This window comes from Battus philenor, unplaced genomic scaffold (assembly GCF_028537555.1).
Source record: "Battus philenor isolate CCGP_79_NKW_IND1 unplaced genomic scaffold, ilBatPhil1.0.hap1 SCAF_28, whole genome shotgun sequence".
Lineage (NCBI taxonomy): Eukaryota > Metazoa > Arthropoda > Insecta > Lepidoptera > Papilionidae > Battus > Battus philenor.
Window position 1 is genome coordinate 8,774,514 of NW_027181691.1, and position 13,676 is coordinate 8,788,189.

At 35.6% G+C, this 13,676-nt stretch overlaps 1 protein-coding gene across 1 annotated transcript in view; it reads right to left on the reverse strand.

Annotated features, from left to right (window-relative positions):
• Positions 1-492: 492 nt before the first annotated feature.
• The window catches only part of Zip99C (Zinc transporter Zip99C), a 34,144-nt gene continuing 20,960 nt past the window's right edge, over positions 493-13,676 (reverse strand). The window contains exons 3-8 of the mRNA XM_068769417.1: positions 6,855-7,133; positions 5,902-6,047; positions 5,517-5,637; positions 4,900-4,985; positions 1,259-1,328; positions 493-835 (exon numbers count right to left, since the gene is read on the reverse strand). Of these exons, the coding sequence (XP_068625518.1) occupies positions 660-835; positions 1,259-1,328; positions 4,900-4,985; positions 5,517-5,637; positions 5,902-6,047; positions 6,855-7,133 (878 nt within the window). The 3' untranslated portion in view covers positions 493-659. The remainder of the gene's footprint in view (positions 836-1,258; positions 1,329-4,899; positions 4,986-5,516; positions 5,638-5,901; positions 6,048-6,854; positions 7,134-13,676) is intronic.

Genomic DNA, 13,676 nt, shown 5'->3' on the forward strand with positions numbered 1-13,676 from the left:
ATGGGCAATGTTAACATGTCATTGTTAAATCAATATCTACCAAGTGCTAGTGGCCTAACAGTAGATGCTGTTCTTGGAGTAGATACCATAGACCAGAAAGCGCAGCATCCACGCACCATTTGAGGCGATTTTGTAAGGATCGTTAAAGACGCTTTTAAATCAATTTCAACCATTCCTATAGAAAATCTTCGGAGGAAATTGTCCAGCAGCCGATGTGGATGATCTTCAAATAGTTGTAACAACTCTCACTTAAAATTTAATCCACAAGGAGATTGAAGAGATGTTCATTTAACAAATGCATTTTTAGGATTACAGCTTTTATAGATAAGGTCATTTTTTGGCATGTTTAAAAATACCCGCAAGGAGGTTGAAGAGACGACTCTTATAAGTAAGAAATCGGCCATCTTTTTGACATATTTCAAATTTCTAAAAATGGATTTGACGAAATTTAGATTTATTTGAAATTGCACCAATAGATGGCGTGCGAAGCAAGAGACAATTTAACATAATTTTCTAAAAATGGCTTCATCTATTTCGTTCACACAAAACATAATAAAAATCTCAGTACAATTTTAATAACTACGAAAACATTGTCATTTTATTCGTAGGTTAGGTAATTTGAATGTATGTTACATGTAGAATACTGAGTACGGCCCTGGTTAGCCGAAGTACTTTGTCATGAAGGCCATGACGGCAATGCCAGCGAGCAGTGCTGCCAGATGCTTGGCGGACTCGAGACGGTCACGCTCACGGAGTAAGTCTGGCAACACCGTCACCAGTGCGATGTGCAGGAACCCGCCTGCTGTGAACGGTGCGATCCATGACGTCTTCGCCTCTGGAACATTTACAAATGATCAATAATAATTCAGTCGCTCTACGGTATGTACAACTATGCTACGGGTTTCTCCAATTTCGAATCAGGAATGAGGATATCCGTACGGATTTGACAATGTATTTAAATAAAATAATAATTTATTTAGTTACAGATTTGATACTGGATCCAGTGTACAAACAGGACAAGGTTTTTAAGGTGCTGCAAATATTATAATTTCTTTGGCCACAGGAACCATCTTTATCCATAAGTTTTACCGCATAAATTTGCAGATACCCTGTATAGTAATTTAAAAGAAAAATATTTTAGAAATCTTGCAATCTCCCATGGTACGACATGAACTGTAATACGTTGACCACCAATGAGATGAACTATAAGATTAAAGAAGAAAGAGAAAGAGATAAAGAAAGAGCAAAGAGTGCTCACCAATAGCGTTCCGCGCGCCGCTAAACATGACAGCGGTCATAGCGCCGATCAGACCCGCCGATGCTGTCGCCTGTAATCACACGAATCTCGTTTAACAAACACATTCAGACTCCATCATCTCTTCATCATAATTTCAGTTATAGAATGTCCACAGACGGACATACCTCTCCCATAGATTCCCATATTTTACCTGGCTGTACGAAATGCTATTCCTTGAAAGGGTTTAAACCAGTGGCGTAGCTAGAATATTTGGGGCCCCTGGCAAAATTGTGGTCAGGTGCCCCCCCCCCCATTTTTTACCTGAGTTTAAAAATTTTCACGCACATAAGACCACATGGTGTTCTCTTGGGGTGTTTTTTTAAAACTTCATATGGTGTTCTCTTCAAATGAATCTTTTCTTCTGAAAACGCCATATGGTGCTATCTTGAAGGTCAAAATTTACAAAAAAATATAAGGTGCTATCTTGAAGGAAAAACTTTTAACAAACACATATTTAGTTATCTTAAAGGATTAAAAAAACGGACGTTGGTAGCTTTGGGAAGAGGGTCCCAAAAATAAAACGAAAAAATTACCTTGTAAAAAAAAAATTAGTCGAAATTTTAAAAATAATATAAACCGAACGATGCATCCTGCATTTGAACCTGATGACCAACTCCGACTAGTAAATGTTTCTGTAAAATATTGTGAATGCGGCTGACCCACGCATATTGAAAAGGGAAGATTCGCCACGCTATTGACGGACGAATGAGGTGTTCACAGAAAACATGTAAAAAAAGACTTCTCTATTTTATAACACAATTTCGAAAATTAACATATGGCGATTTCGGCCACTATGCGCATTTTATATATAAATTGTTTAGGCATGAAAATGAAGTATATTTCGGATGAGACAGATGTTAGCAGGTCTGCGATTTATGGTATAATTCATGGCTTCTCAAATTATTTAACTCGCGATACCCTTTCGGTTTATAAGTTTTTCGCGACCCCATTCAATAAAAGATTCCTTGGCGACCCCTTCCAAAAAAATAAAAAAGAAAAAAGTCTTATAGAAATTCTTATTTTCGAAATCTCGCGACCCTCTAAAATTTTCAGAAGACACGCTAGAGGGTCCGAAACTCAATTTTAGAAGCCTTGGTATAATCTATATATTTTTTAATAAATTCGATTATGGTTTTTTTAATACTTATTTCGATAAGTTTGGGCCGTTTGATACAATTGTGGAGGTGGACCAACCCCTACATGCAAAAAATAAATGAACATAAACGAATATTACAAAACGAGAAAATATGGATAATTTGGGCAATTTGCATATACACTGAGAATAGTGCTCTGAAAGTAACCCATAGACATCGTACTGTAGATTGTGTATATTTTGTTAAAGTACATGTTAATTCGGTATCCAAATAGTGACTTATTATTAGAGGTGATACAACCAATTAAGTTCAAACGTTTACGTCGCGAAACAGTCACCACAATCTACACTTTGTTGACCCTAACGATTTAATAATTCATACACAAAATATCGAATGTTTATGGAAAGTCTTCAAGACTGTTTGCGTTAAAACAAATGATTTAGGTCTATTGAAATAGCTGCAAACCGTTTCGTTTTCAATAAAAATATGCGGCTAGTTTCCTATTTTAATAAATTCTTGGCCTATTTCATTAAATTCTTGATTTTTAATTTTGGGGCCACAAAAGATACCAAATCCCAAAAAAAAAAAATAATTAATAACAATCTCTGACTAACGAACCGAACCAGTTTCGGCATATATATTAGTTTTGTAAATGTTCTTAGGGCCCCACTAATCTGTTGAATATGTCATTTTTGGCAAAAAAGGCCCCACTGGAGATCTGAACTCTGACATCGCTAGTTAAAATCGTGGTTTTCATTTTTATTGTAACATTTTTTTGTTCATCAAAAAAAATATTTTCAATTTGGGTGCCCCCCTTGCCCGTGGTGCCCTAGGGCGACCGCCCCTCTTGCCACCCCCTAGCTACGCCACTGGTTTAAACATATTTTTTTAAAATTGTACACACACTATAATTAGGGGAATACCGTAAAGCCCCTAACACCATCTCGTTACAAAAGTAAAGTATGGTCAGTTTATGTCCATAGAGGTGTCAGGGTAGATGTGCCTTTTTCTACTTTATGTAAAAAAAAACAATAGAAGCCATTAATAACTAACTAAATTCTTCATTTAAATCATTCATTCACCAATCAATTTAACAGTTGTGCTGGACATATCTGTCATATCTAGTGACGATAGCATTCTCCGTAAGATGCAAAATTTCTTTTATTTCTAATTTCATTTTCCATTTTTATATATTATGTATTTATCGACTAATTATTTATATATATTTCATTTGTTTTAATAAAAAAAAAAGTTCATTGTTATTCTTTTATAAATACAGATGTAATGTGGATCTAATTATTACTTCTCTTGCAATTTTTTTTGGAACAATCTTTAAGATTTTTTTCAGCTTACACGATTTTTTAAAGTTCTGTATCATATCTCCAAATTTATTATATGTCACGTGCATTTATTTCAACCTTTTACCAAAACAAAATTACTAAAAAAACCTCTAGCTTAGTGTTTCCTAGCCTTTTTGGCCACACTCTACCTAAGCCTTTCTAAAATTCCTACTTCCCCCTAACATAAATATATATTAAAGGGAACGGGTTAAATTCCTGTAAACTCGATTTTCGAATTGCACTCCTTAACAATCAAACTGCCCCGCTGTGGGGAGTGAGCCCCACGTTAGGGAACACAACTCTAGCTAAATTACTTCAATAGCTGTCTTTTATTCCAAAAATAATTTATTTGTATAGGATCATTTATAATGGCCACTTGCGTACACCATGAGAAGAATACCATAAAAGCAAAATTCGACAGAAACTAGATTCAGATTGCACTTCCCCATAAGGCATCTTCATGTTAAAGCTACGAGAGTTCCAAACGCATCCTGATCTATAAAGGACCCTTAAAAAAACTTGGACGGTTTACAATTTTTGTTTTATAAAATTCTTAAATTTATTCTAATTTATAGACATTACATGGGTGTGCATTAAAACGTACACTAATGTCCACAAAAGAGATACTTATTTTATAAAGCCAAGAGAAACTTAAAGCTTACAAACTTACGTAGGCAAGCATTTGCAGCTTCTTTACTCAGCAAAAATTAATTGATTATTTTAGACAGATTATTTATTGATAGATTGACAGCTACAGAACTTATGAAACTAATATTAATTACGCCAAATAAGTTCACAGTTTGAGTAGTCAAACTATACGGAATTTTTGATTATATATTATTATACAAATAAATGAAATTGGAGTGCCTTTTTGTAGTACTAAAATTACCACTTCGTAATAGATTCATATGAATATAATACATAAGGTACATATATCAATATTTAGTTTTTTTTTTCTGTATGTCTTTTCCGGCTAGTCTCTGAAATGATGTTACTATTTTGACGGGACTTATACTGGCAGGTATATAACGTAATTAATTAAACGCAAAAAAAACACACAGCACAGCTAGTATTAAATATTTTTTGTTAATTAATAGTCAATAATAATAATAACTGAGCATTGTATTATAGATAAAGCCACGTAATTTTTAAAGTAAGATAAACTAACCAATTGCGCTTTGGCCGCCTCCCAGCGCGAGAAGCCGCTTTTCAGCAGGATCGCGAAGTCGCCAACCTCGTGAGGAATCTCGTGAACTGTGAAAGCAATTACTTCATCATCATTCCGTTAGTGATGTTTTATACTCCCATGTGAACGTAGTGAGATTAAAGTAGGTTGTTCAGATGAATGTCGCTTGTGAGTCAAACAAAAAGAAGTCAAAGGCAGATATCGAAGGAAGTCCCATCAGATGGTCGAACCAAATCAGTCATTAATCTTCATATCTCAGAAATATGGTCATAACTCCACAACCTTAAAGGCCCAGCCAACTGTTCTGTGGGTCGTTTCTTGCCCACCGCCACTTCAACTTTATGCTCCGCTGAGCTATGTTTATTAAATTCATCACCGAACATATGCCCCTCTAAGTTTCGTTGAGCCACTGTGAGCTTGTCAATAAGTCCCGACATAAGAGACTACGTTTCACTACCATAAATCATCACTAGAACTAAAACATTCGATACATAACACACTGGACCCACGTAAGGTATTCCTCAGCGAATCCCAAAAGGAAAATTCCTTGTCCCAACAGTGGGTACAACATAAGGATAGTAAGAAAAAATATAACCTACCCAGTATAGCAAAGGTGGTAAGCAGGCCAACTCTGAAACCGACGAGAAAAGAACCACCCACCGCGAGCCCATGTGTAAAGTTATCAATGGAGTTCGCCATGAGATTGAGGTAACCAGCGACCTGCAATTAATACATATTTATTATTATTATTGTCTTCGCTTTAATTTAATATCTAAGTAATAAGTTATACAGGGTGATAGATCCTAGATGTAAAAACTTTATTTTATTAGCAAAAAGCGCAGGCTTATGGAAGACCAACACGCTGCTGCTTGTCCAAGGTTCTATGCTGAATAAGCACTTTTGCATAGCCACAAAAAATATGTTAGTACAAGTAGCAGCAACAGAATCTTAAAAAGGTAATGAAAAGGATGATAAAACACTTACATTTTTCTTCTCGCTCTTCTCCTTGCTGGCCTGAAGCGCCTTCTCACGAGCCTCTCTCAACAGGCAGCGACCCATCCAGCGGTTGCTGCCCTTGCACTTCACCGCACCATTCGAGTTCGACACGGCGTTACAGCATCCGCCATCACCTGCAAATTTATTTATAATCTTTTAAATAGTACTTCTTGTCCCCCGTGGATATGAGTAAGGCCCCCCACTTGATCGTCCAAAATAGTTAGTGTCGCTGCATACGGGCAGCTCAAGAGTGATCATCGATCAAGAGTGGTCGTCGATCGGCTGACATGATGATGAACTGTCGTTCCGCTTACTTTTGCAGATGGGAATTTACAACATTAACGCAAGTTAAAACCTGCCCTCTACTCTTCGAAAGAAATATAATAAAATTCAAGTCTCTAAACCTTATGGTTCCAGAGATATTGTGATAAATCAGTAGTTGGAAGTCTCTTTTACATATAAAAATCAAATGTAGTGCTGGTGAAAGATGTCTGGACATACCGTGGACTGCCAGAAGAACCAACAGATCTGTTCTGGATCAACTGCGCATAAGGACCAGGCCACCACCATCTGCTACAAGCAGATTCTGGGCTACTTCAGCCACATTTCAATCAGGCCACCAGATTTCGATAAGCTGGTTGTCGTGAGAAAAGTGAAGGGAAAGAGAACAAGAGGGCGATCACCACTTCGACGGGTGAACTCTGTGCAGGCGGTGACGGATCTCTTATATACGGTTACTCAAACCTGTGGGGGCAATTCGTAGAATCCTCGAACAAGGCTTTCCACGGAGGTGACATGACCTTCAGGGATGAAGATAAACGACCAAAAAGAAGTGAAAATTTACGCGTACAAGCATTCCATATGGAACATCCATGGTTACAAGGACTTTGGATTATACACTACTCTTAATCAGGTATATAGGACTAACATAACATAACTACCTTTAGTATTATTATTAAACACGCAAGTATCGTAAAGCTGCTTCGCAGTCACAGTTCCATTGCCGCCGCAGATGCTCCCTCCGTTCTCCTTTCCGCGACTCTTTCTCTCCGCCACCAGGAGCTTCTCTATCTCCTCTATCTCTATCTGCTTGATGGGTGCTTCGGGCTTCTCTTCCTCCTCCTCGTGTTCGGCCGCCGCGAACAGTTTCTCCACTATGATGAACACCAACATTCCGAATAAACACCAGAGACCGCATTTCATCGACACATGTTCACCTTCTGTAAAAATATAACAGTTATCATAAATGATCATATTATACCATATTTGCCATCTCTTACTCGTACTTTATTAAGTGAAAGAGACAAAACATTGTCTTTCGAGGTTAGTGGGCGTTATCAATTGTAGCGTAAAGATGCTTTTACATTGATTCGTCTACCACCATGTCAGTGTCAGTAATGTCATAGTTTTTTTTTTGTTTCCAAAGACAGGGTATACTTGAGCGAATCATAAAAGCGTTTGCTCGATTGTACAAACATTGACGAGACTTTGTATATGATGATAAAGCATTCTATTTTTAAACAGTACGACCTTTTTATTAATTGTCGCTTCTGTTTCGCATTAAGGTTACAAAGTCGTGCTATAGTTTAATATTTAAGCCATTTCTTTGGTTTACTTGCTTAAAATCATAGAGCACTACCACAGAAATTTTTAAACACCGAAAACAAGATGTCATCTTATTTTATTTTAATAAGTTAAGCATTGTTGTGTGAAGCAGTATTCCCACTCTTTAAAAGAGCCAATAGTCAGTGAAATCTAAGCATTTCGGAAAGGAATAAAAAAAGTAAAGAGAAATGGTTTGAGAGAGAAAAGGGCGAATTGTGGAAGTGTACAGTGACCCAGTGCGACAATTGTAGACATACACTAAAGGTCGAAGATACACTATAAGGGAACGTTAACAGAGTAAGCGAACCAGAGAAGATAGAGAGGCCGCTAGTGGCAAAACCAATGCATAACTTCAATACTGAAATGCAACCTTAATGAGATAAACATTTTAGAATGCTAGATAAAAATATTTTCCCAAAAAAAGGACAGAGGGATTAATCCGCTCGTTTTGCTATGATTGCTATTGCTGCCGTGAAAACATCTGTTAGTTACGTGGTATCGTCACGTCACAATGTTAAAATTATTTTTAAATAATTAGACACTGTATCAGGCATAAAACAGTTTCCAAATAAGATGAAAGGTACTAGGGAGGACAACGACAGAAACAACGAAGTTATTCTTCCCAAACGTGCAAATAATTAACAAAATTGAGTTAAACCTATTACTTGCACAGGTGCTCACCGGGCATGATGGATTTTCTGAATACTTGAAACGATTCAAGTTCAAGGATTGTCCAACCTACCTAAGAGACCCTGAAAATGGGGAAATAGTTGTGCACATCCTCGCTTATTGTCCCATATATGGACATAAAAGGTACAATCTGGAGAATAAAATCGAAAGGAGGGTTAAAACTAAAGAATTTGCGAAACTCATCAGAAATAGGAAAACAAGTGAGGAATTTATAAATTATTGTTTTAGGATAGAAGAAAAATGTACAAAAAAGAATCGAAAGCCTATGACTTAATTGTATTTTGGAATAGTGACAATTCTATATAACATTTAATTTAAATTAAAATATTGACTCTGTGTTTGGCACTAATCGGTGTAACATAACTCCTGAAGATGCCCCGTGGAGGGGTGAAACACGTGTTGAGTGATTTAACGGTGGTAGTTGTGTAATTCGCATTGTTTGCCGCATGCGCTTTTATCAGCGGGCTAGCGGGCGGTGCACTTTGTTGCACGACTACCACTGCATATGCGGAAGTGGCTAAATATTGGTCCTCTTCTTACTTAATTTTATATAATTAACACCTAAAGTTTTCATTATATTAGATTGTAAACCGGGAGTCGAAAGTACCTACCAAACCCCTGCCAAGATTACTTGTCAAGTTTTTTTGATCAGAAGTTTCAAAACTTCATGAGCAACGGCATCATCTCACTACGTACAAGACGGCAAAAAGTCGTCAATATTAGTATTTATATAATACTAATTGTAAATAAGCCTTGAAAGAATAAGTTTATTTTTTTATATAGAATGCGAAGTAAATATTTTTCCTACCTATTATAACAATGACGATAAGTGTTAATTATTATTATCATTTTATTAAACCTAATTAATTGTGTCAGTAACTTTATCTAACAATAACACTAGGGCGCTTGTACCGGGATTCCCCGTTCAATAAATCATTCGCGAATGGAACGCGCGAGTGATTCGGTCGCTGGTAGCGGGCAGATGATAACTCTGCAAACAATGACTTTCGATAAGAATGAATTGAGGTCTGCCGACCACTTTGTTCCGCCTTCCACTGTTTACACTAACGCATTCTTTACACATTAATTATATTAAGTTCGAGGACATTAACACGTCAATTCTCAAAACTTCCTTGTCACACCAATATTTGTGCGACATTTTTATATATGACTGTTTTTTTTTTCTATTAAATAATTTTGTATTTAAAAAATAATTTTTACCTATACAATGCAATCACAAACTAAGTTTTTTTTCATTTAAATTTCAAATAACGTCCCATACTCTATTCACAAAGGTTTCAGTACTAATAAATAATGAAAAAACATATTCAAAATTCTGTTTACTACAAATTAAAATTTTATTTTGTTTACTATCTGTCCCTGTAGACTGTGTACTGCCATAAACTATTGATTAAAAGAGTTCTAGTGATCATTTTGTACAGGATGATTATAAATAGGTGCGCTGTTACTGACATATGAGCTATACTAATCACGCTATATACATTGTGGGTAAAATATTTTTTTTTAATAAAACCTTTTTATGAAGTAAAAGGAATTTACTGTAAAGTTGAGAACTATACTTCATAGGTCTATGTCACGGGTGTGCAACCTGTAGCTATATATATATTATTTGTTATGAAAAAACATTACTTACATATGAATAAATAGATATTTTTGAAATGGATAAATATATTCGTTTGTTCATCAATAAAATTATTTATGCAAGCACTATTTATTGTTGGCAAAAAAAATTGTGGCTCTTTAAAATCTTTGAAAATTTATAAATAGCACATCTATCGCTCTTCCGACTCAAAAGGTTGCCGACCTCAAGTCTGCTAGGTAAATCAAAGTAAACAAGTTTCAAATGTCAAACTTGAAATTTTACGTTTTACTTTGCGACCCCATTATAATACGCAATATATACGAACTTTAATGGAGACAGGGAAGGTTTCATATCTAAGTTCAGATCTAAGTAGGAAGTAAAATAAAGCATTATGTAATAAAATTTCTCTTTTGTTTTGTACAAGAAAGTGTCGAACTGGCTTAGCAAGTACCATCATCACCATATCCGCTTATAGACGCCTAATGCAATATATAGACTACCCTCAAAGATCACCACAACGACAAACCTTGCGCAAAATGGTTTAGTTTAACAACAATTATCTTAAAATCAAATAGATGAATACTTTAAAGAAATGAACAATAAAACTGATTAATTATACAACATTTCGGCGAAATATAAAAACAGTTTCCGACCTGAATACTCCACTATACTAATGTGCTACTTAATTTTGTCACATATTCTCCGGTAATTTTCTTAAAGGTTTGTGACTCCTGGCATATAGATTGTGTGTTATATATCATGGACTGATATTTGAATCTTGTTTACTTTAAATTACGCACCTAAATATATATGTTGCCTAAATGTATATATTGGTTTCTCTTTTGTTTTAGTTTGTACCGGTCTCACTGTCTGAACACCCAAATGGCATTTCCTGACTCCGCGAAGGACACAGAAGGCGTTTAGAATAGGAATATTATAAGGTAGCGAGGATCCTGGAGAGGCTTTAGTTCAGGCCGCTACATACTCCCACGAGAGCCCCCATGAGAGAACCTGAGCATATGCTATCACTCGTCGATAATATTCGTTTAGCATACCGACACATGTAGAGAGGGCCGAATATAGAATATATATAAGCCAATAAACCAACAATTAAATTCCATTTAAAAAAACTTATTATTTTGTTTAATCGCAATCATAATTAGCCAGTTGTAAATAAATCGTTAAGGATGCGACGACAGCAATCAATCCGGCAACACATTTCTTTGTTTACATCGCTTTTATCCTCATGACGTTTGACTTGAAACACAAAACTTACACGACAATCAATGAATCATGTGCAGTTATTAGAAAAACAACACTGTGTCGTTACACATAAAGTTTATTTTTCATAAATTGCATCAATACTAGGAACTGAATTTTATACGTAACATTTTCTAGTTCAATATTAAACTCTATTTATATAGACTCACGTGCTAAACGGTGCTTTATTGCTATTTGTAATTATACACGTGCGATAAGCTCGAAACACAAAACCTCGACGTGTTTCATATGTGTGCGTCGCAAATAGAAAATATTAATGTGTGTCGTACATTTCGTACACTTGACAATGGATATGCATGTGAGTGTTCGTATGTACACTATCACACACTTGAATGATTTGTAATAAATTGTGAAATGTGTGGAAATTTAATATATTGGTGGCAATTTTGAATTCTTTTTTTATAATACTGATTTGAATCGTTCGTCGTCCGTTCATTTTCATCCCATAGACGCCCACTGCAAGACATGGGACTTCCCCAAATATTTCTATACATGGATATACTGTTATTGCCACGCTTGGTAGCTGGGTTGGTGACGATCGCAGTGTGGTATTATGGTATGCAGAGGACGCTGCTGCCCATCCTCTGTTGAATTAATGCACCAAAATGCAAATTATGTAATAACTCGGAAATCTAGCCTGCGACCCACTATCGCAAGTTTGTGACTCCTAAACGCTAGGAGCTACCACTGCTTGAATCACTCACTAGAATGTAAATGATTCATCAGAATTTGACTCCAAAGCTTTGCAAGACTTACTATAACGCAGTTTAAAATATCTTTTTTTTTATCAACACTAACTAACCCGAAAGGTTTCTACCAGAAGTTATTAGACTGTTTTGCATTACAATAAAAAAGTGAATCACTTTATTTATTGATTAAATATGAAAAAAAAAATAATCGATAAAAACTGATCGAGAAGCGGTAGTTCAGCGGTAGACTCTCTTGCGGCCATATGTCGCAAGTAAGGTTCCCAGGATGCAATCACAAATAATTTACACTGCTAATTGTATAGGATTGCTACTGCTCACAAGCTCCCAGATGATGGACTCCAGCATATTCTTCGTGGTATAATACCACAATGCGATCGCTAGCTCGCCTGTCAAGCTTAGCGATTATGGTATATCGCCCCATAGATATCTTTGATGAGCTGACAGTGAAATATTGACCGACGGTGATGGGTTCTAGAAGTTAAAGGCTGATAGAAGTAAATGTACCTATAGGTCATTTGCTGTTATTGCAAGCATGGTATATCTTATCCAAAAACAATGGTTTCAGAAATAATAATTAACGCAATGAAATTACAATACGAAAAAACGTATTCCAAATTCAAATAACTGCATATTAAAATTAATTATCTTTTTTTATATGTCCTTGCGGTATTTTTACCGCCACAAGTTATTGGCCTCTCGCATTTCAATGTTAAAAAACAAATAAATGTAACACATTTCAGAGTGGTCAATTTATAGATATATAGATATAAATTTTAGAATAGTGAGATCATATTCGCTATATTTATAGTGAATCGTGAATTTTGAACAACGCGTTAACATATATAACATTTCGTTTTGAGCAGCAAAATAGTACCAAAGGAGCTATGTAAAAATTAGTATATGGTAATGGGGGAATTTGAAGGCTGTTTACAAGAGTCGGGGCGTTCTTCGACCCAAACATCTACGAAAACGTGCGGAGTAACAAAAATGATTCCATCAAACGGGCGACTAACGATTCAAGAGGAACTAAACATGTATGGGTCCGTGCAAAGAATTTTAACCGATTATGTGCAAATGAAACGAGTCAGTGGGTAATTCTTTCCCAAAGATTGCCACTATTAGTGAGTTTTTGGCTAAAAAAAATGTGATTTTATGACCACACACGCCTTACTCTCCGGCTAGAAGAGTCATAAATATCCATGTTGCAAAGAAATTTTTCTGACACAATTCCCAACGTTTTTTATTATTAATTCTAATTAATATTGCTAGGATGTTTTGTTTACAATGTGTTTTTTACGTTTACTGTGCGCAGGAACTTTTGGAAGAGGGTTAGTCGTCATTTATTTTATTTCTTTCTTCTCCCGACTGTGTGTCACGACAGCGTTTTATTATGTACAATATTTGTCATAGGTGAATACAGTGAAAATTTATAAGTATACAGATTTTTACTAAATTAAACATTTCACGTTATTTTATTTGAAACCGCTGCTCAAACGCTACAAACAGTGAACGTGCCCCGGCCAAATCATCAAAAGATTCTGCAGAAGATTGTTTCGAGGAAATCCGGTATGATGAACAGTGGTACATCAAGATTTTCGAAAAGAAAAACTCTCGACATTGAATAGAAGGGACAGGAATAGAAGAAATAGAAGAATAATAATAATAATAGAAGGGCATTTCGAAAAAAACATTTTAGAAGTGCTTTCAATCTTGGTATCAACGTTGGGATAAATGCATTGCTAGCCTAGGAGTATACTTTTTTTTTATTAAATTTTGTTGTAAACTTAATATTTTCGTCGCAATAACAATTATTAACCATATTTTTACTATACCTGGTAGATGTAATATCTCTAAAACTTTTACACCTGTAAACA